Raw genomic sequence first — 23,823 nt, forward strand, 5'->3', positions numbered from 1 at the left:
CTGACAGTCCTGTGTCCCAGGAAGCCCCCACTCCCGGCAAAAATGAGAGGGCTGTCCCCCTCCCATGAGGAAGGCAAGCACAGGAGGTGCCATCTGCACACTTAGACCTCCTCTGAGGAAGGTGGTGGCTCCCTTCACAGGTCAGGACGTGGAGCTGCGGGCGTCTAGTCACTAGTGACCCAGTGTCACTGTGATCACAGTCTAAATCCCGGCCTGGAGCCTGAGGATCACAGAGCCTCAGAGCTGCTTTAGCTGTGGCCACCTCCTTTCATTTCACCACCCCTGGCTCCTGGGTCTGGCCTTCTGTGGCCCCAGGCCATGCTCCCAGGTCGTCTGAGTGTCGAGGTGGGACCCACACCTCACACCAGTGCTCCTCTGCACCCTGGTGTGACCACCAGGGATGGTCTCAACACAAGTCCTTTCCCCTGGTGTCCCCCTGGGGTGGTCCTGGGCCCTGTCCCCCTCTTCCTCCAAGTGCAGCCACCCAGCTGCCCCCTCTCTGGCACAGCATCCCCCTGGAGGGCAAGAACCAGGTGTGGCAGCACGACGTCATCCCAATCCTGGTGCACCTGCTGAAGGACAAGGAAGAGGAGGTGCAGGCCAATGCAGCTGGGGCCCTCATGTACGTCACAGTGACCACCAAAGGTGAGGCTGCCTGCTGGCTGGGCGTCGGCGCTTACTGGGTGGGGGACTCACCGCAGCCCCCTAGCAAGCTGAGTACTGCCTGTCTCTGGTCCCAGGCTCCACCCTCTCCTTCCAGGCCACAGAGGGCCCACCGCCTGGGGCCCATCCCTGTTATTCCCTCTGTTCCCTGGTTTTGGAATTCCTGCGTCTGACTCAGGCCTCTTGTGAGCCAAAATTCTGGGATTGATTCGTTTGCCACCCATGAGTCCGTTATGCTGAGGTCTAAGCAAACACTGGAGCCCTTGCTTCTGCCGTTTTTCTTGATCAGTGTTACTTTTCTCAGTGTGGAGGGGGCAAATAGGAGCGTAAGGCTACCTCCCCCATGCGGACTCCCAGCAGCCAGGCTTCCATGCTCAGTCACCTGACCTGGGCGGTAGGAAGGGCCTGGGCTGGTTTCCCCACCTGGAGGCTAGGGTCCCCGCAGGAACTCTGAAAGCTGTCTGACCTTCCCTTGCCTGTGCCAGCCCCATGCCCTGAGCTTCCTTGCTGATCCACGGAGAACTACCTGGGCCTCTGATTCTCAATCAGCAGTCTGCAGATCCCCCCACAGCTGGGACTCCTTGCCACTCCCCGGTTCGTCCTGATGGTTAAATCTGAGACGCACCAGGGGGAGAGGCTGGGGCCTTCCCACAGTCCACAGCCCCCTTCTGATTGATCGTGCGGTCAGGGTGCCGACCCCCAGTGTGGGGCACCCCATGAGCGTGGATCTCGCGGGCGTCCTCAGTGCAGTCAGTATCTTACCTGGGCTTCCTGTAGGAGTGCTCGGAGGGCTGGGGGGCTCTCATGGGGCCCGGACAACATGGGAATTTGGGGGAGGTGAGGTCACTTCCCTGAGCTAGCACTCCAGCCGAGGAGCCCTGAGCCCCTGCCACAGGCCAGGCTCTGTGCTGGGCGATGGCGACCCAGACGTCTCAGCCTCTGCTGTCTGAGGTTGGCAGGGGCAGCAGAGTGAAGAGTGACCTGGTGGAGACGGTGGGCACAGTACGGGGGCAGAGCATCCTCTGAGAGGGGAGCTAGCAGGGCAAGAGGGGCTAGATGGTCTGGCAGCAAAGAGCAGAGTGCTCGGTGTAGGAGGGTTGGAGCAGGGGGCGGCAGCGTAGCATTTCAGCGGTGAGGGGGTGGGCAGCAAGTAAGGATTAAGGAGGGGCGTCTCCCCTTCTCATTCGATTGGATTTTAATTTTCAAAAGACCCCTCATGCTGCCTTGGGAGGACTGGGTTGCGGGACAGGTACCTGGTGGTTGGGGAGAAGCCGGCTGGGGAGCTTGCAGGGCCCAGGCTGGGGGCAGGGAGGGTGTGGAACCTGCGTTGGGAGGGCTGGGGGGGCGAGGGAAGTGGGCAGGGACCCCCCAGGAACACCTGGCGTTGGTGCCCTGCAGGGAAGTACGCGGCCCTGGACACGGAGGCCATCCGTCCGCTGCTGGAGCTACTGCACTCATCCTTGAGCAAGGCGCGCCTCAATGCCATCAAGGTCCTCACCATGCTGGCCGAGGCCCCCGAGGGCCGCAAGCTCCTGCAGTCCCACGTGCCCACGTTCCGGGCCCTCGAGGAGGACACCAGTGCGGCTGTGCAGCGGGCAGCCCAGATTGCCCTCCAAGTCATTGAGTGGAAACCCTGAGCCTCTTACCGGCCCCACCTGCTGACTCTACGCCTGAATAAACACGCTGAATCTCTTTATCTTGGTCTGAATGGCACCTGATGTTTCTGGGGCAGGTCACGTCTCTCCTCTCTCCTGCCAAAGGGGAAATGCCTGGCCCAGAAGGACCGGGTCACAGGCTGAACCCAGGGTCCAGGGCCGGGTGCGAGGCATCCCTGCTGTCTGCTGTGGTCGAGTCCCCTGGGAAAGCACAGAGCAGGGCCAAGCATCTAGGGACAAGGTGGGGGCAGGGAGCTGGGTGGGGGAAGGAACAGCTGGTCCAGGCAGCACTGCCTGAGCCAGATGCTCAGAGAATAGGCCCATGGGGTGTGGCTGGGTGTGGCCCTGCTCACCAGGTCTGCCCTCTCCCCACGTGGGGCGAAAGGAAGGACGGTCACAGGTGCAACCCCAAGTGGGCTCTTGCTGGAGGAGGGTGAGTTGTAAGAGGCCCCCACCCCCGCCCCAGGGATGAGAGCCCAGAACAGTGTAGCTCCTTAAGGTCTTCCCCCCAACAGCTGAGTTCTCCAAAGCCAAGTCACCTGCGTAAGCTCGGGCTGGCCTGAGGCCGACCTCCCCACCCGCCCTCCCCCTCCAGGGAGCTCCCACCTGTGCCTCCACCTGCCTTGCTTCTCCTGAAGTGAAACTGGCTAAGGAGGCTGGAGAGCCCTCGGGGGGTGCGGAGGGGTTGGAGGGGTGGAGAAGCCAGGCTGCGGGGGGAGGAGGCATGGGGACTCCTTGATCTCCCCGACCCAACCTGTCCGGTGGTCTGGCAGGGTTCTGACCTCTGTTGGAGAAGCTGCAGGAGTGGCTCAGCTTCAGGGCTGGCCTCGTTTGGGCTGAGCCGAAGCCTTAATCTCCCCCATGAGCTTTCCGAGGCTCCCTGCCTCACACCAGGTTTCCCTTGTTACATCACCAACCAGCAGCCACACTTCCTGAGGGACAGAACCTCCCAGAATAGACGCTACCCGCAGAGCTAGAATCCCCAGCTGAGTGCCTTCTTGTAGTCCTTCCAGTGCCTGGGTCCTTCACTTTCCTAGCAGAAACACAGAGACGTTTGCATCCTGGGATTCCAGAATTAGCCCAAGCAGCCCCTCTTGTTCTGGGAAGGACCTGCTGCAGGGCCCAGCTGGGGTTTCAGGTTAAATCTCATTCTCAAAAAAGGCCCTGTAAGAGGAAACCTTTCCTCCTTCAGGAAAACCGGGGCTTGAGGGTCTCCACTTCCTCATCCTGCCTCAACCATAGCACGCTGGCTCCACCCTTACCACCTCCTTGAAGGGCTCTGGACTTCTTGCTGCCAAGTTCCCGTGCTCTTTGTGCTTGGCCTGAGCAGTAACCCAGGTGCCAGTGCTCCCTTCCTATGGCAGCTGTTTTGGTCCTCCTCCCAGGGCCCTGGTTGTGCCCTCTTAGTCTCCTCTGCGGAAAGAACCCTCTTTCTTAACCTGACATCTCTGTTTGCTCTCCTGCACAATCTCATCTGCCTGACTTGGGCTTCCTCTATCAGGTTCACTTCTTAGCTAGGCTGGCCCACTGTCTTCTCTCCCCTCAGTCTGAGTCTCTAGCGCCAGCCTCTCCACTGTGTTCCGAACCTTCCATCCAACTTAATACTTACCCTTAAATGTCTCCAGGCAAAAATTAATACCAGTCCTTCACAAACTAATTTAAAAAAATAGAAGAGGAGGGGACAATTCCCAATTCATTCCATGAAGACAGTATTACCCTGATACCCAAACCAGACAAAGACCTCATAAAGAAAGAAAACTATAGACCTCTATGAATATAGACACAAGAACTCAACCCAATATTAGCAAACCAAATCCAGCCACATGAGAAAATCATTATACACCATGACCAACTGTAATTTATCCCAGGAATGCAAGGTTGGTTTAACATGTGAAAATGAATCAATGTAACACGTAAATAAAGAACAGAAACCAGGGCTTCCCTGGTGGCGCAGTGGTTGAGAATCCACCTGCTGATGCAGGGGACACGGGTTCGTGCCCCGGTCCGGGAAGATCCCACGTGCCGCGGAGCAGCTGGGCCTGTGAGCCATGGCCACTGAGCCTGCGCATCCGGAGCCTGCGCTCTGCAACGGGAGAAAGAACAGAAACCACATGATCATCTTAATAGATGCATAAAAAGCACTTGACAAAATCCAACACCCATTCATAAAAAAACCGCAAACTAAAACAAACCCAAAAACTCTCAGCAAAATAGGAAAGAGCGGCATTTCCTCAACATGATAACATCTGCAAAAACTCACCGCTAACATCATACTCAACGATGAGGAGATGGGATGCTTTCCTTCTAAGATCAGGAACAAGACAAGGATGTCTGCGCTCACTACTTCTACTTGACATTGTACTGGAGGTTCTAGCCAGGGCAGTTTAGGCAAGATAATGAAATCAAAGGCATCCAGGTTGGAAAGAAAGAAGTATGCTATTTATACTTGCACACTACATGATTTTATATATGAAAAATCCCAAGAAAGACACTTAAAAAATATTAGAACTAATAAACGAGTTCAGCAAAGTTGCAAGATTTTCTGTACATGAGCAATGAACAATCTGAAAATGCAATTAAGAAAAGGGATAGGGGACTAAGAGGTAGAAACTCTTATGTATAAAATAAATAAGCTACAAGGATATATTGTACAACAGGAAATATAACCAATATTTTAAAATAACTATAAATGGAGTATGATCTTTAAAAATTGTGAATCACTATGTTGTACACCTGTAACTTACATAATATTGTACATCAACTATATCTCAATTAGAAAAAAACAGCTCATTTACAGTAGCATCAAAAAGAATAAAATACCCAGGAATCAATTTAACAAAAGAAGTGCAAAACTTGAGTGCTGAAAACAAAACACTATTGAAAGAAATTAGAAGACCTAAATAAATGGAAGGACATCCCATGTTCATGAAGCAGAGGACTTAACATTGTCAAGACGGCAATAAGTATCTTCATGCAACTCAAACTCCACATGTCCCAAATGGTGCTCCACTTTTCTCCTGCACCTGCTCTCTTCCAGTGTGGCCTGTCTTTGGAATTGGTACACCCTTTGCCCACATGATCAAGCCAGAGAGTCACTCCTGGGCCCTCCCTCCAGAAGTCTAGTACTCGAGTCCTGTTACTTCTAATTGCTGGCTTCTGTTGATGCTGTTCCCTTGTCTTTTCTTTTTTGCTGCTAACTTGCCTGGATTCCTCTAATGCCTCCTGGTGGGTGTTCCTGCCTCCCTTTCATCTTCCAGCAGCAGCCAGAAAATCTGATCCCACCCTTTCCTGACTGAAGCTCCCAGGGACTCAGTATCCCAAAGCATCTGAGGCCTGCAGGTCCAGCCCCTGCCCACCCTGCCCTCCCCGCCTCCCCACCTCCCACAGTTCTGCACTCTGGCCTCCTCACACCCTTGCCTCACCCTGTCTTCCCACATGTTGTCTCTCTGTTATCCAGCTAGCTGACCTCCCGCTTCAGTCATGGGAGGCATCCTCTCTGCGGGTGCTCCTGCCATGTGCACGTGCACAGAGGGCCCATTTACTCAGTCCTCTGGCTGAGCTCAGTCTCCTCCTCTGTGAAATGTGGTTGATTCTGGTCCTTCCACATGAGGTGGCTCCATGGCTTGAACGTGATGATAACCTGGGCAGGGAAATAGCGGGACACACTAGGTGTTGGCCATCACCGCTTGTGTTTCATTGTCTCCTTCCCTAGACCATGAGCTCTGTCCATGACTGCTTCCCAGCAGTGCTGGCACATAGTAGGCACTCAAAAATGTCAGCTGAAAGACTAAACGAGGGATGCGGGGCTGGTCCCGACTGCACCTTAAGAGTGTGACTTTTGCAATGCTGGGTGGGCCTCCCCCAAATCACTTCAAGCCATCTGAAACTTTTTCTAAAGACCCAAATCATTTATTTTGGTCTAAGAAGAAGGAAGAGGAAGGGGTGGCTTAGGGAGCCTCTCCAGAGACACAGCCCAGGAGTGATCTATACTTGACAGCTAAAGGGGATCCAGCCCCTTGGTCCGACTCCCAGTAGCAGGCAGACTGGGAGGAACTGGGAAGAGCTCAACAAGGAGGGAAGTTTCCTCTCCACCTGCTCTCCAGGGGTGAAGCCAGACAGAGCTGAGCCACAGGGAGGCCTGGTCCTCAGGCAGAGACCACCTCAGCCCCACCACGGATCCAGGCAGGAGCCAGCGCTTCCATCCACAGCAGCTTTGGCACCAGCTGGCCTGTGTGGTCATCGGCAGTAGGCACAGTCCCTTGTGGGTGGGACCCTTGGCGCGAGGAGGAGCATCTTTGCCAGCAGCCATACCTTTACAAAGGAGGAGAGAACACAGCAAACGGAGGTGGGTATAGGAAGGAAATGGTGACAGTAAACACAAGCAAAACCCCCAAATATATCTAGAGATAAAAAGCCAAAATTAAATTTAAAGTGAAAGCCAGTGTTTGTGCAGTGGAGCCATCTGGAGAGAATGACTCATCGCACAGAGGACAGACGTGCTCATCTTCGGTCTCTGCCCTCAACAGTGGGCTTCGCCGCCCATCAGCCTGCAGCGTTGACGCTGCGGGCGCGTTTTCATCAGTGTGATCCTTGGTCCACGTCCGTGGGCCTCCTCATAGGAAACGTTTCCTCCCCTCGACGATGAGGGCATTGCAAGAGGCAGTGGTTCACCCGCTCCCTAGACGTCCCCGCAGGCTGCCTAGGAGAAGCAGAAGTGGCAGAGCACTGTGAGTGACACCAAGAGGAGCCCACAGGTGCTGGGCACTTTTCTCCAGTGGGACATCTCTGGCATGTCTCGGAGCTTTGTTCCTTCCAGCATGTCACGCTTCGCTGTCCCTTCAGAAGTGGCACTGTGCTGTGTCCCTTCCGTGTCACCACACTGCATCTTCTGCACGACTGCCTCTTCCGGGGTGAGTCTGGGGCCTGGCAGTGGCTCCAGGCCGCAGAACACGTCCCAGGCCTTCCAGAGGCAGCTCCTGGCCTCCTCAAATACGTCTGGAACAGAGGGAATAGGCACAGGTCAGGAGGCTAAGAGGCCACACACAGGAGGGGGGTCTTTCTAGGGCTCACATCTCAGCGGCGAGGCTGGCAGGAAGCCCAACAGACGGGCTCTAATGTGGAGAACAATCCTCAGCTGCTGCTGCAGAACACCTCCCACCACCCTCAGAGACACGGAGGGGGGACTCGGGGCGTGGCCTCGGCCATGCTTGCTTGCACTGACAGAGCCTTCAGCCAGCCCAGAACCCAGGCCGTCATGGGGCAGGCCCTCCCCGCTGGGCTCTGGACGGCCCACCCCTTCCGTCTCTGGCACACGCCCAGCACAGCTCTGTAGGTCTAGGGCAAGTGGCTGCTCCTCCTCTGATGGAAGAAGCCCCAATTGCTCTGCTCTCCTCAGCAACCTTGGGGAGTGTCTTCTCCAGGTAGGTACCAGTCTCACGGCCTGGCCCAAAGTAAGGCCCTCTGGGCCCTTGAAAGGGGAATCACTGGTGTTTTCTCCAGGAACAGGGGAAGTCTAGGAATTATGGGCAAGTTTCTATTCACATTTCTGGACCAAATCAGTGAAATGTCTCACTCTGGGGCTTAAATATCCCTCCGGTGTCTGGTAGTGCAGCCCACGCTGGCCACTCCCAGGCCTGCTCAGGCGCGGGTCAGCACCACGGCCAGCTCCGCACACACGTGAGCCCAGCCGGTCTGGGAATGGATCCCTCTTTGATGATAAGACAAGCACACCTCGGTCCGAGAAGTGTGGGCTGTGACCTGTTCCATGTCTCATCCCCTTGGGCAGCCACGACGCCAGCTGTGTGTCCTGAGGCTGGGGCAGCACCAGGGATGGCGGAACCTGTCAGCCAGTGACGGAGGGGCCTGTGTTACAGGGGAGGTGCTGCCACCAGAGGACCCCAGAGACGCAGATAACTGCTGTGGTGCTGAGAGGTCCTGAGCGGCACATGCTGGCCCGGTCTCTCGGCCTCTCCAATGTCCGGGTCAGCACCCCATCACGCAGCTGCCAGGCCCAAAAAGCTTGCTGTATATCAACGGCGACTGATCATGTAAACACAGCCCAAGGGCTGTATGACGGGAGGTGGGACAGACCAGTGGCCAAGAGCACATGCTTTGGAGTCAGACTGCCTGTGTTCAAATCCCAGCTCCACCACTGCCTGATTATCTTTGGAGTCCGGGGCCGACTACTTAAATGTTTGGTGCCTCAGTTCCCCCATCTCTGAAATGGGGATGAAAATTGTACCTGTCACACATAGGCATACTTTCCACAGTGCTTGGCACATGGCAAAAAGTGTGAGCCACTGTCATCGTGGCATCCACCCACGATTGTGGACGAGGGAGAAGAGGAGCTGGGAGGTGCCCCCAGAACAAGCCCCTGGCACACGTGGCCCCCAACGGGCAGTTCCTCTGTCCCTGAGGGAGAGCAATCCTGGGAGCCCTGTACCCTCCAGGGGCACGGGGCAGCCTGGCTCAGGAGAGGCCACTCCCCTGCCCTGCAGGTGTCAGGAGAGGGTCCCAGGCCCCTCTAGTCTCTGAACGTTCCTGGCAGGAGTGGAGAGGGGGCCCCAGAACACTGCCTCTCCCCAGGCAGGCTTTCCCTCCCTCCCTCCCCCAAACTCACAGTCCCCCCAGACTCTCTGCCCCAGACTCAGCGCTAATCTCATTAGGCCTTTATCCCTGTTTGCGTCAGGGCCTCAAGAGGTGCAGGTCGCCCTCCCTGGGGCCCCCGCACTCCGCCTCTGACCCCATATGCTGAGAGCATTCCTCTGGGCCTTCTGGGACCTCCAGGCCCGAGCCTCACCTGGAACTCTCTCTTCTTGCCCCAGTGAAATCCAGCTATCCCTGGCGGTGTCCCCCAGCGCCCTCTTGGGTGGGGCTGCTCCCTCCTCCTTGCAGAGGCTCCCGCCCACTTCCCAGAATCCCTCTGGGTTTGAATCCCTGTGTGAGGCTCTGTGACCCGCTGTCCCTCCCCTGTCCCCAGTGCCTCCTCCCCTCCTGCTGAGGCACAATGTGATCTGTGTGGCTCGGTGGATCCCTCCCACCCCGGCTGAAACGCTCCTAGATCACCAGACACTTCTGTTTCTGTGCCCCTCACGGACCCTTCCTTCCTCCCCCGGCACCTGCTGATGCCTCCCATCTGGATCTCTCTGGCCCAGACCGCCACACGGATGTCCGAGAGGCATCTCACCCTCAACAAACACTCACAAAGTATCCTTGGGAAAATGAAAGACGGGGCCTCTGCCTGGAAGCATTTCTGGGAGTGGAGACAGCGGGGGTGGGGGCAGGGAGCAGCACAGGCCTCTCCGCTGGCTTTGGGTCTCCCTTCTAACCTGGCCGTGCCTGCGGTGCGGGGCTCTTCCCTTGTGTGTCTTTGTCCAGATCGAACCTTTCCTCTTGGTTGTTCCATAAACTCCAACGGTGTAGCTGGGGGGAGAGCAGGCGCATGTCACCATCCAGGACCCTGTCACGCACGCCTTATTGTGCCACGGCTCGCAGCTGGGCACCAGGGTCTCGAGGGACTGAAAAGGGTTGTTAGACTCCAACAAGGGACAGAAGGAATGCGGGGTGGGGAAAGCAAGGCGCCTGGGAACTCTGGATTTCAGTGCTGGCTCTGGTCCCGTGTGGTTGTGCGGCTGCCCAAAGGTGACCTCAATGTCTTGGGCTGGATGGTAGGGTAAGAGGCAACACGCTCAGGGCTTCTTCCAGTAACTGAGGGTCTAGGAAGCTGTGCCCTTCAGGGTGGGAGAAGCTGCTCATCACTCCGGTCTGCTGCTTCTGGTGGATGGGCCCGCAGGGTAGACCTGGGAACCGCTTTCCTTCCAGGAGCCCCTCCTGGCTGTCAGAGATGAGCACTCACGCAGCCCAGAGGAGGCCTGACCTGGTTCACCTGGGGTACCCGGATGAGCTGGTCCCTAGCCAAGCTTAGTCGCTCAAGCTCAGCAAGGCATTTGCAGATGCAGAAGGGGAGCATCTCTTCCCTTCTAGTCTGTTATTTTGTTCTCTTCCTGAAAACACATATGGAGACTTTGGGAAGTAAAATCCAGCCAACTGCTGTTGCTTTTTTTTTTTTTTTTTGCTTTTTTTGAGGGTTGGGGTCAGCAGAAGCACAAGTAAGCGAACATTTCCACCAAGTCTCTCTCGGAGCAGGTTTTAATCTATTATACCGGCTTCGGTATATTTGAATCTCAGCACCACCACCCCTCCACTCCCCCAAACGTAGCAGGGATGTGACTGAGCAGCCCCTCCAAGCCCTGCCTCTCGGACTAAGATATCAGTAATGAACCTGCTGCCGTGTCAGTGACAGAGCCTGGGTTTAGCCTTAGTTGCTTCCTGGTGATGCTGTACGTCTGCATTTGCCTTCCCAATTACACGACGAGCCCTGTGGACCAGGCCGCTGGGCAGGAAGAACATGGGATCAAGTGTGGTCCCGCTTCCGCTGGTAGCGCCCAGTGTGCAGCACATAGACACTGACCCGAAAGCACGGTTCCCCCTTTGCCTCCCTCCCCTCCTCTCCAGAGCACCTGTGCTGCTGGGCAGGAAAAGCACTCAAGCACGTGGCTGCCTGAGAAGCGGGCAAGACCAAAACGTTGAGAATAAAAGAGCAGCAGAAAAGAAATCAGACAAGTCGACCATTAAGACCCTGAGAGACAGGAGCTTGGGTCCAGCACCCACGGCTTCTCCACGTGCCAGGAGCAGGGCAGGGGACGTGTGGTGGGCGAGCTGTCCTGGGTACTCCTGGCCGTCCTCCCCACTTGCTCCATCCCAATCTCACGGGGCTGTGTGTGCAAGAGAGGAATGGGTCAAAAGGAACTACTGAGCAGAAAGGTGGCCAGAGGGGAGGCGGCCTTCCAAGTTCTCAGCTCTCACCCAGACCCCAGGGCACACGGGTCTCACAGACCTGCCTCCCTTCTGAGCTCCTCCTGCCCTCACCTCGGACACCTAGGACCCTCCCTGCTGCTCTCCGGCTCAGCCAAGCCCCTGTCCTGCTAAGCCTCCTGGCCATGCCCATGTGGGTGATGCGATGGAGTCTGGGCAGGCCCAGTCCTGCTGCTGGCTAGTTCTGGTGTCATGGACAAGTGACTTGGCTTCTGTGAGCCCAGGCTTTTTATATTCCAACTGGGGTGACTGACACCTGCCTCCTGGGAGGGGGGAAGTGGCCGGGCAAGAAGAATGAGGCGTACCCAGCCACCAGCCACAGCACTGCCAGCATTACTGTCCCCCCTCCTGCTGGCTTAATCCCTTCTGGGGGGGTGGCAGCCGGGACTGCCCTGATTACATTAATTCACGCTGAGGTTAGCAACTTCAGCACTTCAAGGAAATGTTGTATTTTAAAAACCAAACTTCTCATTCTCAGTGAATACTTAATTGGAGGACTGTTGGAAAGCTTTTTAGTTTAGTTTTTAAGGCAACGAGGTTATTCGCCTATTTGTGACCCAACCGTCACCCCCCAACCCCCGGCCCCCCGTCCACCCGCTTTCAAAAAGAATGCAGGAATTCAGCCACTTTTCTCCAAAGCTGGCAGAGCCAACTTGTGGTTCACAGGGACACTGGGACTGCCGCAGACCCCGGAGCATCCTCACGGCAGCACTTACATGTTTATCCGGAATCGGGTCTATGAACAAGGAGATCCCCAGGACGGTGAAAAGACTGATGGTGAAGAGGATGATGGCAAAGTAGAGGTAGTGCACGCCGCAGATGATCTGAGGGCACCTGCTGTTTGTTGAGCAGCTCCAGGCCCCGTAGGCAAACTCGGACACCATGCGGCAAAAGCCAATCAGAAGTCCACCAGTCAGCCCCCAGAAGGCACCCTGCCAAAGGAGGAGTCTCGAGAGTCGCCTGGGAGGAAGACGGGGGATGAGACAAGCCATCCTCAGCCTCGCCTCCTGACCAGTCTAAACTGGTCGGCTAAACTCAGCATAACAAGGGCTTCACATGCCTTGCAGAAGCAGAGTCTTAGCACTGTGAGGAGATTACACCTTCTTGGGCTGAACACAGACCGGAGACGCGTGGACACTCTCTTAGGTCAATAAGAGAACTTAGGAAATACTGGAGACAGTTTTAAGTTAGACGGTGAAGACACATCTCAAACATAATGTGTCCAAAGAGACCTCAGTCTTGCCTCTTGCTGTAGGGGCACCTCCATCGCCCAGGCAGCTCAGGCAGAAACCGCAGGAGACATCCCTGGCCCCTTTCCTTCCATTCTGCCCTACCACCAATCCATCAGCAAATCGTCCCATTGTCTCCACAGCGACCACCTCAATCCCGACCTACCACCTTCTCTCACACAGGTGGAATCCGTACCTGGTCTCCTGCTCACCCGCTGTCCAAGAAGCCGGAGTGATCTCTTCAAAGCATGGATTAGGGAGTGCCCTGACTCTGCTGAAGACCACCGTGGCTTCTCATGGCTGCCCTCAGAAGCAAGTCTCATCTGCTTGAGCTGACCTCACGTGGCTCCGCCCTCTCCCCTGGTCAGTCTACTCTAGCCACTAAGCATGACCTCTTCCTGCATGTCAGGCCTGCCCACTGTGCTCTCGGCCAGGCCTTTGTACTTGCCCTTCTTTCTGCTTGGTTCTCTCTCTAGATCTTGGTGTTTCTGGCTCATCCTTCAGGATTCAGGTTCGAGGTCACTTTCTTAGGAGAAATCTTGTCCCACTACCTTGGCTAATGTCCTTGTGCTCCCCCTGCCCCCAGCACCTACCCTGCTAACCTCCATGATCCTTTTTGACTTTTAAACAGCACTACACCACTCTCAGAAATCTTATCTGCTCATTGGGTATCATCCGTCTCCTCCAACTGGACAGTCCACTGTTAAAGAGTGAGCACTTCATCTTGGTGCTAGAGCTGCATCTGGAGCCTGTCTCAGGTGTGGCTGGATGTTGGAGGAGGTAGAGGATACGGTATGTGGGAAGCATCTTGGAGAAAGAGCTGAAACCAAAGGCCAGGTGCGGTCCACAGGATCTATTTATTGAAGGAGGCGTGCAGAAAAGGGAAGATCTAGAAACAGATGCGCAGCAGAAGCCAGATGAGGGTGGGAGAGAAGGCCTGGAGAAGTTCTCTAGGTCAAGGAAGGTAGCCACAATATGCTGTAACCTTGGACCAGGGGTAGCTGGAGAGCCACTGACAAGATCCCCAGTTTCCCTTGGTGATAGGCCCCAGCATTGCAAGGGTGGTGACCATCACCGGTAGGAGGCAGGTTCTCCTGACTGCCTGCTCCTCTGCCCATGCCCTTCCCAAGAGAGCACAGAGAAGAGCATCTCCAGAGCCCAGCAGCCCCCCACCCCATTCTTGGTGCTCAATTGAGTCCTGGTGAGCTAGGCAGAGCAAGAAGTACTAGCAGATTGGTCTGGAGGATTGAACACCTGACATGGGCCTGCAGGAAGCACCAGCCAGATGGAGGTGGACAAAGATATTCACGGCAAAGTAAAGAGTCCATGGGAATGAAGAGGGGCCAGAAAAGGCACGAGACAGGCAATCAGCACTGCAAGTGCTTAGCAGTGGCTGGGGCCTAGGGACTGTGTATGGAGAGGGCCAGGGCTGAGAGGCAGGCAGGAGCCAGGTCACAGAGGCACCATGCTCAGGAACTCATGCAAGGCCCAGCTGCTCAGTGCTGTTAGGAGAAACAGGTCAAGATGTGACTCAAACAATGAATGAAAATATTCTGGCAAACTGTGCTTTCAGTCTTACTGATGAAATGATCAAACCATTAATTGGGATCTTTATTTAGTTTTAAGTATGGCTGGAGGAGATGGTCTTCATGCAGGGAAGGTGGTAGGAGCTCATGACTGAACATCCCCCTGTGAGTCTGAAATCTCTGAGCAGGAAACATCCATGCACAGAGGCAACAGAAGAATATCTTCCTGTGGCTAGATAAGCATGCAGGAGGATCCCACACACTGTGCACCATCTATGGCGTGGTCGAAAGTGGATTACATTGCAAAGAGAAGAAAACAAATCAGAGCTTGCCTTTCCCCTGCATGCATGAGGGAGCTCGGACCAAAGCTGCCCAGGAGTAAATCATCTCTCAGAAAGCAAATGATGCAACAGTGTCAACTCCTGAAGCACAAGCGACCCTCTCAGGGCAACTTCTGCAAAGATAGGTATGATGTGAAGGCAAGCCCTCACACTGTGCCATGCTGTGGCCATGCCAACTCCCACCTACCTGCTCAGTGATTCTCTTGCAAAATATGGCAAGCAGGAAGATGGCAGCAATGGGCGGCGTCAGGTAACTTAAAACTGCTTGCATGTATTCAAAGAGTTGTTCCCTGTGTGCCATTTGTATAGCAGGGACCCATGCAATGGAGACAGCAAGTAAGATTGTAACAAAAAACCTGTAAGTTAAACCAAAAGTCAACGGCAATTTTATGAGTTTTTACCTGACAATAAAATATCTACAAACCATAAACTATTAGCTAGTTTTAATTATTCCTTAGGTTAAATTCAGGTGCCCATTCATAAGTGTGGCAGAGGACATAGCCATACCCCTAAACATTAATAGGACCATAGAGCTGCAGGCAAAAACTCTTCAACTTCTGGACAAATAAAACTGAGGGTCCATTTGCCTGTTACTGGATCATGGGTAGATTTTCATCACATTTGGAGACTGTGTTGGGATGGTCATGCTTAAAATATATAATACCTGGAAAATATTAATTTCTTCAGGGGTAACACATTTCTAAAGATTTCAGATGGATTAGTACGGCACCTGATTTTAAAGATTTGCGTAAACTCCCTTTAAACCCTTGGTTGTGCATGTGGGGAAGAACTGCCAAATAGTCCACCAACAAGCAACTGTTGGAAGGCAGAAAAAGCTGAGCAAAGATTTTATTGCCTGCCTACAGCAGGGGAGACAGAAATTGGAGTTTGAATCTCATCAAGTTAGAGGGGCTTGGTAACCACCTCAGGCTTTTCACTGAAACCGCTGAATGTCCATGACTTAGATGCAGAGAATATTTCCCAGGACTAAGAACTTGCTATAAGACTAGAGCAAAACTGAAACAGAGTCACCCTAACAAAGTATAAAAACCAGGCCTCCACAACTTTAAGGAGATCAACTAGTAATTTACCTGCATGCTTGAACAAAAACCAATATTCTTCAGAGGAACATGATCCAGAATTTCTATAATGTATTATTTACAATGTTCAATATATAATAAAATTTTCTAGGCATGTGGAGAAGTAAGAGAATGTAACCCATAGTCAAGAAAAAAGCAATCAATAGAAACTGAACCCAAGATGGCTCAGGTATTAAAATAAGCAGACAAGGACTTCAAAGCAACTACTGTTAAAGGACTTAAAGGAAATTATAGTTATAAGTGAACAGATGCGAAATCATGACAGAAAACTGGATACTAGAAAAAATTTAAAAAGGAACCAAATAGAAATTCCAGAACTGAAATTCTGGTTCAAAATATGAAACAAAAAATTCACAGGTTGGCTTTAACAGTAGATTGGAAATGGCAGGAGAAAGGGGCAATAAACCTAAACGGAGATCGATAGAACTCTAAACTGAAGAACACAGAGAAAAAAATTTTTAAATAAAGAGAGCCTCAATGATCTGTGGAACAATATCAAAAGAGCAAATATGTGTGTAAGTAGAGTCACAAAAAAAGAGATGAGGGATGCAGAAGACAAATATGCAAAGAAATATGGTCAACAATTTCCCATATTTGGTGAAAACCATTAATTTATAGATTCAGAAGTGCAGAAAAGCCCAATCAGTGCACCATAACAAAACTGCTGAAAACCAGAAATGAAGAGAAAATCTTGAAAGCCCAGGAAAAAAGACACATTACATACAGAGAGCAGTACTATGAAGTATAGATGATTTCTCATCAGAAACAAGAGGACAGAAGAGAATGGAAGAGCATACTTTAAAGTGGTAAAAGAAAAATACTGTCAACTCAGAATTCTACATCCAGCAAAAGTATCCTTCAAAAATAAAGATGAGGGCTTCCCTGGTGGCACAGTGGTTAAGAATCTGTCTGCTAATGCAGGTGACACGGGTTCGAGCCCTGGTCCGGGAAGATCCCACATGCCGCGGAGCAACTAAACCCATGTGCCACAACTACTGAGCCTGCACTCTAGAGCCTGCGAGCCACAATTACTGAGCCTGCGTGCCACAACTACTGAAGCCCGCGCACCTAGAGCCCATGCTCCACAACAAGAGAAGCCACCGCAGTGAGAAGCCTGTGTACCTCGCCACAACTAGAGAAAGCCTGTGTGCAGCAACAAAGACCCAACACACCCAAAAATAAATAAATAAGTTAAATTTTCAAAAATAAATAAAGATGAAAGAAAAACATTTTCCAATAAACAAAAACTGACAGAGTCTGTTACTAACAGACCTGCATTACAAGACATACTGAAATTCTTCAGGCTGAAGGGAAATAACACAGATGGAAACTTGAACCTAAAAGAAGGAATGATGAGCACGAAAAAAGTAAAATATAAGATGCTACATATATATTTTTTCTTATTTTATTTTCTTTAAAAGGCAGTTGACTGCTTAAAGCAAAAAAGTATATCACTATCACTGTATTCTGGGGTTAATAATGGATGTAGATGTAAAATATATGACAACTATAACATGAATGATGAAAGGGGAAAATGACATACTGTTGCATGGTACTTACATTTTACATAAAATGTACAATATTAATTTTAAGTACACTAATATAGGTTAATAATGCCTATTATAATGCCTAGAACAACAAAAAGAAATTAAAATATAAAAACTATTTCCAGCCATATTAATGATTACACTAAATGCAAGTGAACTCAAATTATAAAGACAGAGGTTGTCAGATTAGATTAAAAAAATCAAGATACAACTATATGTGCTCTACAAGGGACTCATTTTAAATATATTTACAGGTTGAAAGTAAAAGATGTTATAAACCCTAAGCATAAGAAAGCTGGTGTGATCTATAACAGTAATGAAGTAAATCTCAAGACAAGAAGTATTATCAGAGATAAAAAGGGACATTTCATAATGATGAAATAGTTAATTCCTCAGGAAACCATAGCAAGCATAAGGGCACCTAATCCCAGAACTTGAATATATAAGAGGTAAAAAAAACCCTGAAAGAACTACAAGACAGAAACAGACAACTACATAATCATAAATGAAGCTTTTAATACCTCCTCTGTGTATATAATATACACAGTATATATAATATATGTAACAGAGGAACTAGACAAAAATTAAGAATACAAAAGTATCAATAAATTTCAAAAGATTAAAATCTCATAGAGTATGTTTTTGGATCACAGTGGAAGTAAATTAGAAATCAATAACAATAAAATAGTTAGGAAAGTACTAAATACTTGGAAATCCAACAGCATACTTCTAAATAATCTATGAACACAGAAAAAAATCACAAGGAAATTAGGAAATATTTTGAACTGATTAAAAATGAAGACACAACATATCAAAATTTGTGGGATGCAGCTAAAGCAGGGCTTAAAGGGAAATTTACAGTTTTAAGTAGTAATTGTAAAAAATAAGAAAGGTTTTAAACCAGTGATATGAATTTCCAATTTAAGAAGCTAAAAAAAAGAAAAGAAAAGAAAAGAAAAACAGAGTAAATCCAAAGTAAATAGAAAAAAAGGAAACAAATAGAATTCAATGGAGCAAAAAAACCAGAGGAATCAACAAGCCCCAAAGTTAGTTCTTTGGAAAAATTATTAAAATTGATAAACCCCTAGGCAAGTTCACTCAAGAGGAAAAGAACCCCCCCCCCACGCCCACATATTACCATTACTAGAGATCCTACAGATACTGAAAGGATAAGGTAAAATTTGGGGAGGTGCTTGGAGCCATGGCAGTGAGGATGCTCCTGAATATTCTGCTCACTGTTACACCAGGAATTGGTGCTCACTGGTACACCACACTAGGTGGAATACTTTAATTGGGTGATTTAGCTCGAGGAGTCTGATCACCAGTTATCATGGAGCCTGGCAAGATGGCTTCTCCTAAGAGCATGCCAAAAGATGCACAGATGATGGCACAAATCCTGACAGATGTGGGGATTACAGAATATGAGCCAAAAGTTATAAATCAGACGTTGGTATTTGCATTCTGATACGTAAACACAATTCTACATGATGCAAAAATTTATTTATGACATGCTAAGAAAGCTACTGTTGATGCACATGATACGTGATTGGCAATCTGGTGTCACGCTGACCACTTTTAAAAAATAAAAGCTTTATTGTTTCACCTTTTGCATTCAGATACACAGTCCAACTGAAATGGATTTTTGTGTAAAGGGAGTTAGTCAATATTCTTTTTATCAGGAAGAGCCAAATTACCCAGTATCATTCCTTCTCCCCTTACCACTTTCCCCACTGCACTGTACTGTAATCTTTGTCATGAATTAGATGACTGTATACCTGCGTGCCGTTTTTGGTATTCTGTTCCATTAATTTGTCTACCCCTGCAATAAAACCACACTGTCTAATTAGTATCACTTCACAATAGATATTGGTATCTGTTAGCATAAATCCTCCAGCTTTGTTCATCTTCAAGAATAGCCTTGGATATTCTCTGCTCTTTGCATTTCTATATTACTTTTAGAACTCGTTTGTCAATTTTTACATGCACACAAAAAAGTTACTGCATTTTGATTGGGATTACTCTGAGTATGTAGAATAATATGGGGAGAACAAACATATTATCATTATTGAATCTTCTAATTCACAGATATGGTATATTCCTGCTATACTTAGGTCTCATTAATTTCTCTCAACAATGCTTTGTAATTTTCAGCAATTTTCTCATATCTTTTGTGAGATTTATTCCTAGGTATCTGATACGGTTTAAATGACACTACAAATGGTGATATGTATAATGTGTAAAATATGATTAATTCTTGTATTTGATCTTTTATCAGTCTTGTTAAATTCACTTTAAAATTTTGTCTATGAAGTCTTTCATGACAATTTCATTTCTTCCATTTCTATCCTTATGACATTTGTTTCATTTTTTCACCTTTCTGCAGAGTAGCACCTCCAGTACAATGCTGAAGAAAAGTGGCTTTAGTGGACACATGTGTCTAGTTCCCAATCTCAGGGGAAAAGATTTTCAAATATAAACATTAAGTATGATAAATGCCATAGGTTTTAAAGAATATGTATGTTTAAAAGTCAGAATAAAGAAGATCTTTTAAATTCTCTAATTTGCTAAAAAATAGGTATTAAAATTTTGAATGATTTTTATCTATTAAGATGACTATATAATTTTCTCCTGTTTTCAGTTAAGGTGGTCAAGTACATTGATTGATTTTTGAATAAAAAACTATGCTTGCATTCCTGGAATAAACTCCAGATGGTCATGGTGCATTATTCTATGTTGCTGGACCTGATTTGCTAATATTTTGTTAAAATTTTCTGCATCTATGTTCATATTTGCATGGTACGTATTTTCTCATGTTTTCTTTAAGCCTTCCTCAATCTTAAAGAAGATGTCTCTCTTCAATAAAGTTTCAGGATACAAAACTAACATACAAAAATCAGTAGTGTTTCTTTATACTAACAATGAATTACCTGAAAAATATAAAGAAAATAATCCCATTTATGATAGTATCAAAAACAATAAAATACTTAGGATAAATTTAACCAAGGAGATAAAAGGTCTCTACGTTGAAAACTATAAGACATTGATAAAATAAATTGAAGAAAACACAAATAAATAGAAAGATATCTTGTGTTCATGGATCAGATGAATTAATATTGTTAAAATGTCCACACTACCCAAAGCCATCTATAGATTCAATGCAACTCTTATCAAATTTCCAAAGGAATCTTTTACAGAATTAGAAAAAAATAATCCTAAAATTCATCTGGAACCACGAAAGATCCTGAACAGCCAAAGCAACCCTGAGAAAGAAGAACAAATCTGGAAGCATCACACATACTGATTTTGAACTATATTACAAAGCTACAGTAATCAAAACAGTACGGTACTGGTATAAAAACAGACACATAAACCAATGGAACAGAATCTAGAGCCCAGAAATAAAGCCATACATATATGGTCAACTAATATTTGACAAGGGAGCCAAGAAAACTCAATGAAGAAAAGACAGTCTTTTCAATAAATAGTGCTGGGAAAATAGAACGCTCATATTGAAAAGGATGAAACCAGACCCTATCTTAACGCCACTCAAAATGAATTAAAGATTTAAATATAAGACCTGAAACCATAAAACTCCTAGAATAAAATATAGGGGATAAGCTCCTTGACATTGGTCTTGGTAATGATTTTTTTTGGATATGACACCAAAATCCCAAGCAACAGAAGCAAAAATAATCAAGTGAGGGCTTCCCTGGTGGTACAGTGGTTAAGAATCCGCCTGCCAATGCAGGAGACGTGGGTTCGAGCCCTGGTCTGGGAAGATCCCACATGCTGTGGAGCAACTAAACCCATGCACCACAACTACTGAGCCTGCGCTCTAGAGCCCATGAGCCCCAACTACTGAAGCCCGTGTGCCACAACTACTGAAGTCCACACGCCTAGAGCCTGTGCTCTGCAACAAGAGAAGCCACCACAGTGAGAAGCCCGCACACTGCAACAAAGAGTAGCCCCCACTCTCAGCATCTAGAGAAAACCCGCGTGCAAGTGAAGACAAAATGCAGCCAAAAAAAAAGCTAAATAAAATGAATAAACAAATAAATTTATAAAAAAATAAATAAATAAACAAGTGAGATGACATCAAACTGAAAAGCTTCTACACAGTCAAAGAAACAATCAACAAAATGAAAAGGCAACCTACAGAAGGGGAGAAAATATTTGCAAAACACACATCTGATAAAGGGTTGATAGTTCCTTAGTTGTCTAAGGAACTCAGACAACTTTAATAACAACAGCAACAACATAATAGTAATAATAGAATTTTAAAAATGGACAAAGGACCTGATAGATATTTTTCCAAAGAAGATACTCAAATGGCCAATAGGTACATGAAAAGGTGCTCAACATCACTAATCAGGGAAATGCAAATCAAAATCACAATGAGATACCATTTCATACCTGTTAGAATGGCTATTATCAAAAAGACAAGAGATAACAAGTGCTGGTGAGGATGTGGAGAAAAGGGAACCCTTGTGCACTGTTGGTGGGAGTGTAAACTGGTGTAGCCACTGTGGAAAACAGTATGAAGGTTCCTCAAGAAACTGAAAACAGAACTACCACATGATTCAGCAATTCCACTTCTGGGTACATATCCAAAGGAAACAAGGATCACTATCTTGAAGAGATCTCTGCACCCTTTACACTATTTATAATAGCCAAGACATAGAAACAACCAAAGTGTTCATTAACAGATGAATGGTTAAAGAAGATGTGGTACGTATACACAATGGAATATTGTTCGGCCACAAAAAAGAAAGAAATCCTCCCTTTTGTGACAACCTTTAGGTCATTATAATAAGTGAAATAAGTCTGACAGAGAAAGACAAGTATTGTATGGTCTCACTTATATGTAGAATCTAAAAAAACCCTGAATTCATAGAAAAAGAGAGCAGACTGGGGATGGGTGTGGGGGGAATGGGTGGAGGTGATCAAAAGGTACAAACTTCCAGTCATAAGATAAATAGGTTCTGGGGACATAAGGTACAGCATGGTGACTGTAGTTAACAACACAGGATTGTGTATTTGTACATTGTATATTTGAAAGTTGCTTAGAGAGTAAATTTTTTTTTTAAGAGAGTAAATCTTAAAAGTTCTTTCCACAAGAAAAAAAACCTATGTGAGGTGATAGATGTCAACTAAACTTGTGGTGATCATTTCACAATATATACATATATTGAATCATTATTGTACACCTGAAACTTATACAATGTTATATGTCAATGTTATCCCAACAAAACTGGAAAAGAAAGAAGGTGTCTCTTCTATGTAGATTACAGTTGGTTAAAAAAAAAAGCTCTGATAATCTTCACCTTTTAACTCAGCTACTTAGTCTACCTATCTCTGTTTCATGAAATTACTGATATATTTAGGAGCCATCCTACTGTTTTCCAGTTAACCTACCTTTCACGTTCTTTTTATTCTTTTGACTTATTAGTTATTCCATATTTTACTTTTATTAACTTGTTAATCATTTTTCAACTGTTTTTATATTGTTTGGTCTAGAGACTACATGCATCCTTGACATATCACAGTCTGGTACAAGTTTTGACTTTTACCACGTCCCAAATAGCAAGAGAACTTGAGAATACTTAAGCTCCATTTAGCCCCTTCTCATTCTCTCTGGGATTACTGCCATATGTTTTGCCTCCATATGTTGTTAATCCCATAGACATTTCTTCTTATTTATGTCAACGCTCACTCACTTCTATTTCCCACATACTTACCCTTTCTGGTGCTCTTCATCCTTCTCTGAAGGTCAATTCTTCCATCTGGATAATTTTCCTGCAGCCTAAAGAACGTGCTTTAGTATTTATCATGAAATTCTTTTGTAATAAATTCTCTCAACTTGCATTTATCTGAAAATCTGTTTGTTTCACCTTCACTCTGGAGGCTATTTCGATGGGTATTGAATTCCAGGTAGGCAGTTTTTCTAGCAGTTGAAGATGTCACTCCACTGCCTCCAGGTTTTTACAGTTTCTGTTGAAACTTCTACTATCAGTCTCTCTGTTGCTCTTTTGAAGGTGATGTGATTTACTTTCTTCTGGCTGCTCTAAAGATCTTCTCTATCTCCAGTCTCCAGCAGTTTCACCATCATGTGGCCTGGGTATGGTCTCCTTTGTATTTATCGTGCCTGCGATTTGCAGAATTTCTTGAATCTCTGGATAGTTGTCCAGATATTTGGGACATTCTTGGCCATTATCTTCTCAAAATTGCTTTTACAGTTACATATAAATAAATAAATATATATATATATATATATATATATATACACATATATAAAAATGTGTGTGTGTATATATATATAATTTCCAATTACATATATATTGTTCTTCTGTGTTCCACATGTATCTTCCTTTTCTCCTGTGTGCTTTAGTTTGGATATTGTTGACTAATCCATTTCCAAGCCACTAACAGTGTCTTCTGCTACAGCCAATCAGTTGCTAACAAATCCATTGAGCTATTAATTTCAGATATTTATTTTTCAATTCTAGACCTTCTTATTTTTATAAATTCTAATTCTCTGGAAAAATTCCCAATTATTTTCATCTATTTTATAAACCTTCCCCTCTATTTTCTTGTACCTATTAATCAAGATTATTTCAAAGTCCTTGTCTGCTAACTTCACCTGTGGATCTACTTTTTTTTTTTTTAACATCTTTATTGGAGTATAATTGCTTTACAATGTTATGTTAGTTTCTGCTGTATAACAAAGTGAATCAGCTATATGTATACATATATCCCCATATCCCCTCCCTCTTGCACCTCCCTCCTACCCTCCCTATCCCACCCCTCTAGGTGGTCACAAAGCACCAGGCTGATCTCCCTGTGCTATGCAGCTGCTTCCCACTAGCTATCTATTTTACATTTGGTAGT

General features: G+C 47.5%; 2 protein-coding genes across 3 annotated transcripts in view; one reads left to right on the forward strand and one right to left on the reverse strand.

Annotated features, from left to right (window-relative positions):
* Positions 1-2,359, forward strand: part of RSPH14 (radial spoke head 14 homolog) — a 61,604-nt gene extending 59,245 nt beyond the window's left edge. Inside the window, exons 5-6 of one of the 2 annotated variants that reach the window (XM_007127171.2) lie at positions 509-645; positions 2,062-2,359. In XM_007127171.2, coding sequence (XP_007127233.2) covers positions 509-645; positions 2,062-2,300 — 376 coding nt within the window. In that variant the 3' untranslated portion in view covers positions 2,301-2,359. Of the gene's footprint in view, positions 1-475; positions 646-2,061 lie in introns of both variants that reach the window. The other variant, XM_055080621.1, reaches the window with a different exon arrangement.
* Positions 2,360-7,017: 4,658 nt separating this feature from the next.
* Positions 7,018-23,823, reverse strand: part of LOC102976977 (sodium/glucose cotransporter 1-like) — a 63,607-nt gene continuing 46,801 nt past the window's right edge. The window contains 4 exon segments of the mRNA XM_028480522.1: positions 7,018-7,313; positions 9,647-9,740; positions 11,909-12,124; positions 14,476-14,644. Coding sequence (XP_028336323.1) covers positions 7,018-7,313; positions 9,647-9,740; positions 11,909-12,124; positions 14,476-14,644 — 775 coding nt within the window.

Source organism: Physeter macrocephalus, chromosome 19 (assembly GCF_002837175.3).
Source record: "Physeter macrocephalus isolate SW-GA chromosome 19, ASM283717v5, whole genome shotgun sequence".
Taxonomy (NCBI): domain Eukaryota; kingdom Metazoa; phylum Chordata; class Mammalia; order Artiodactyla; family Physeteridae; genus Physeter; species Physeter macrocephalus.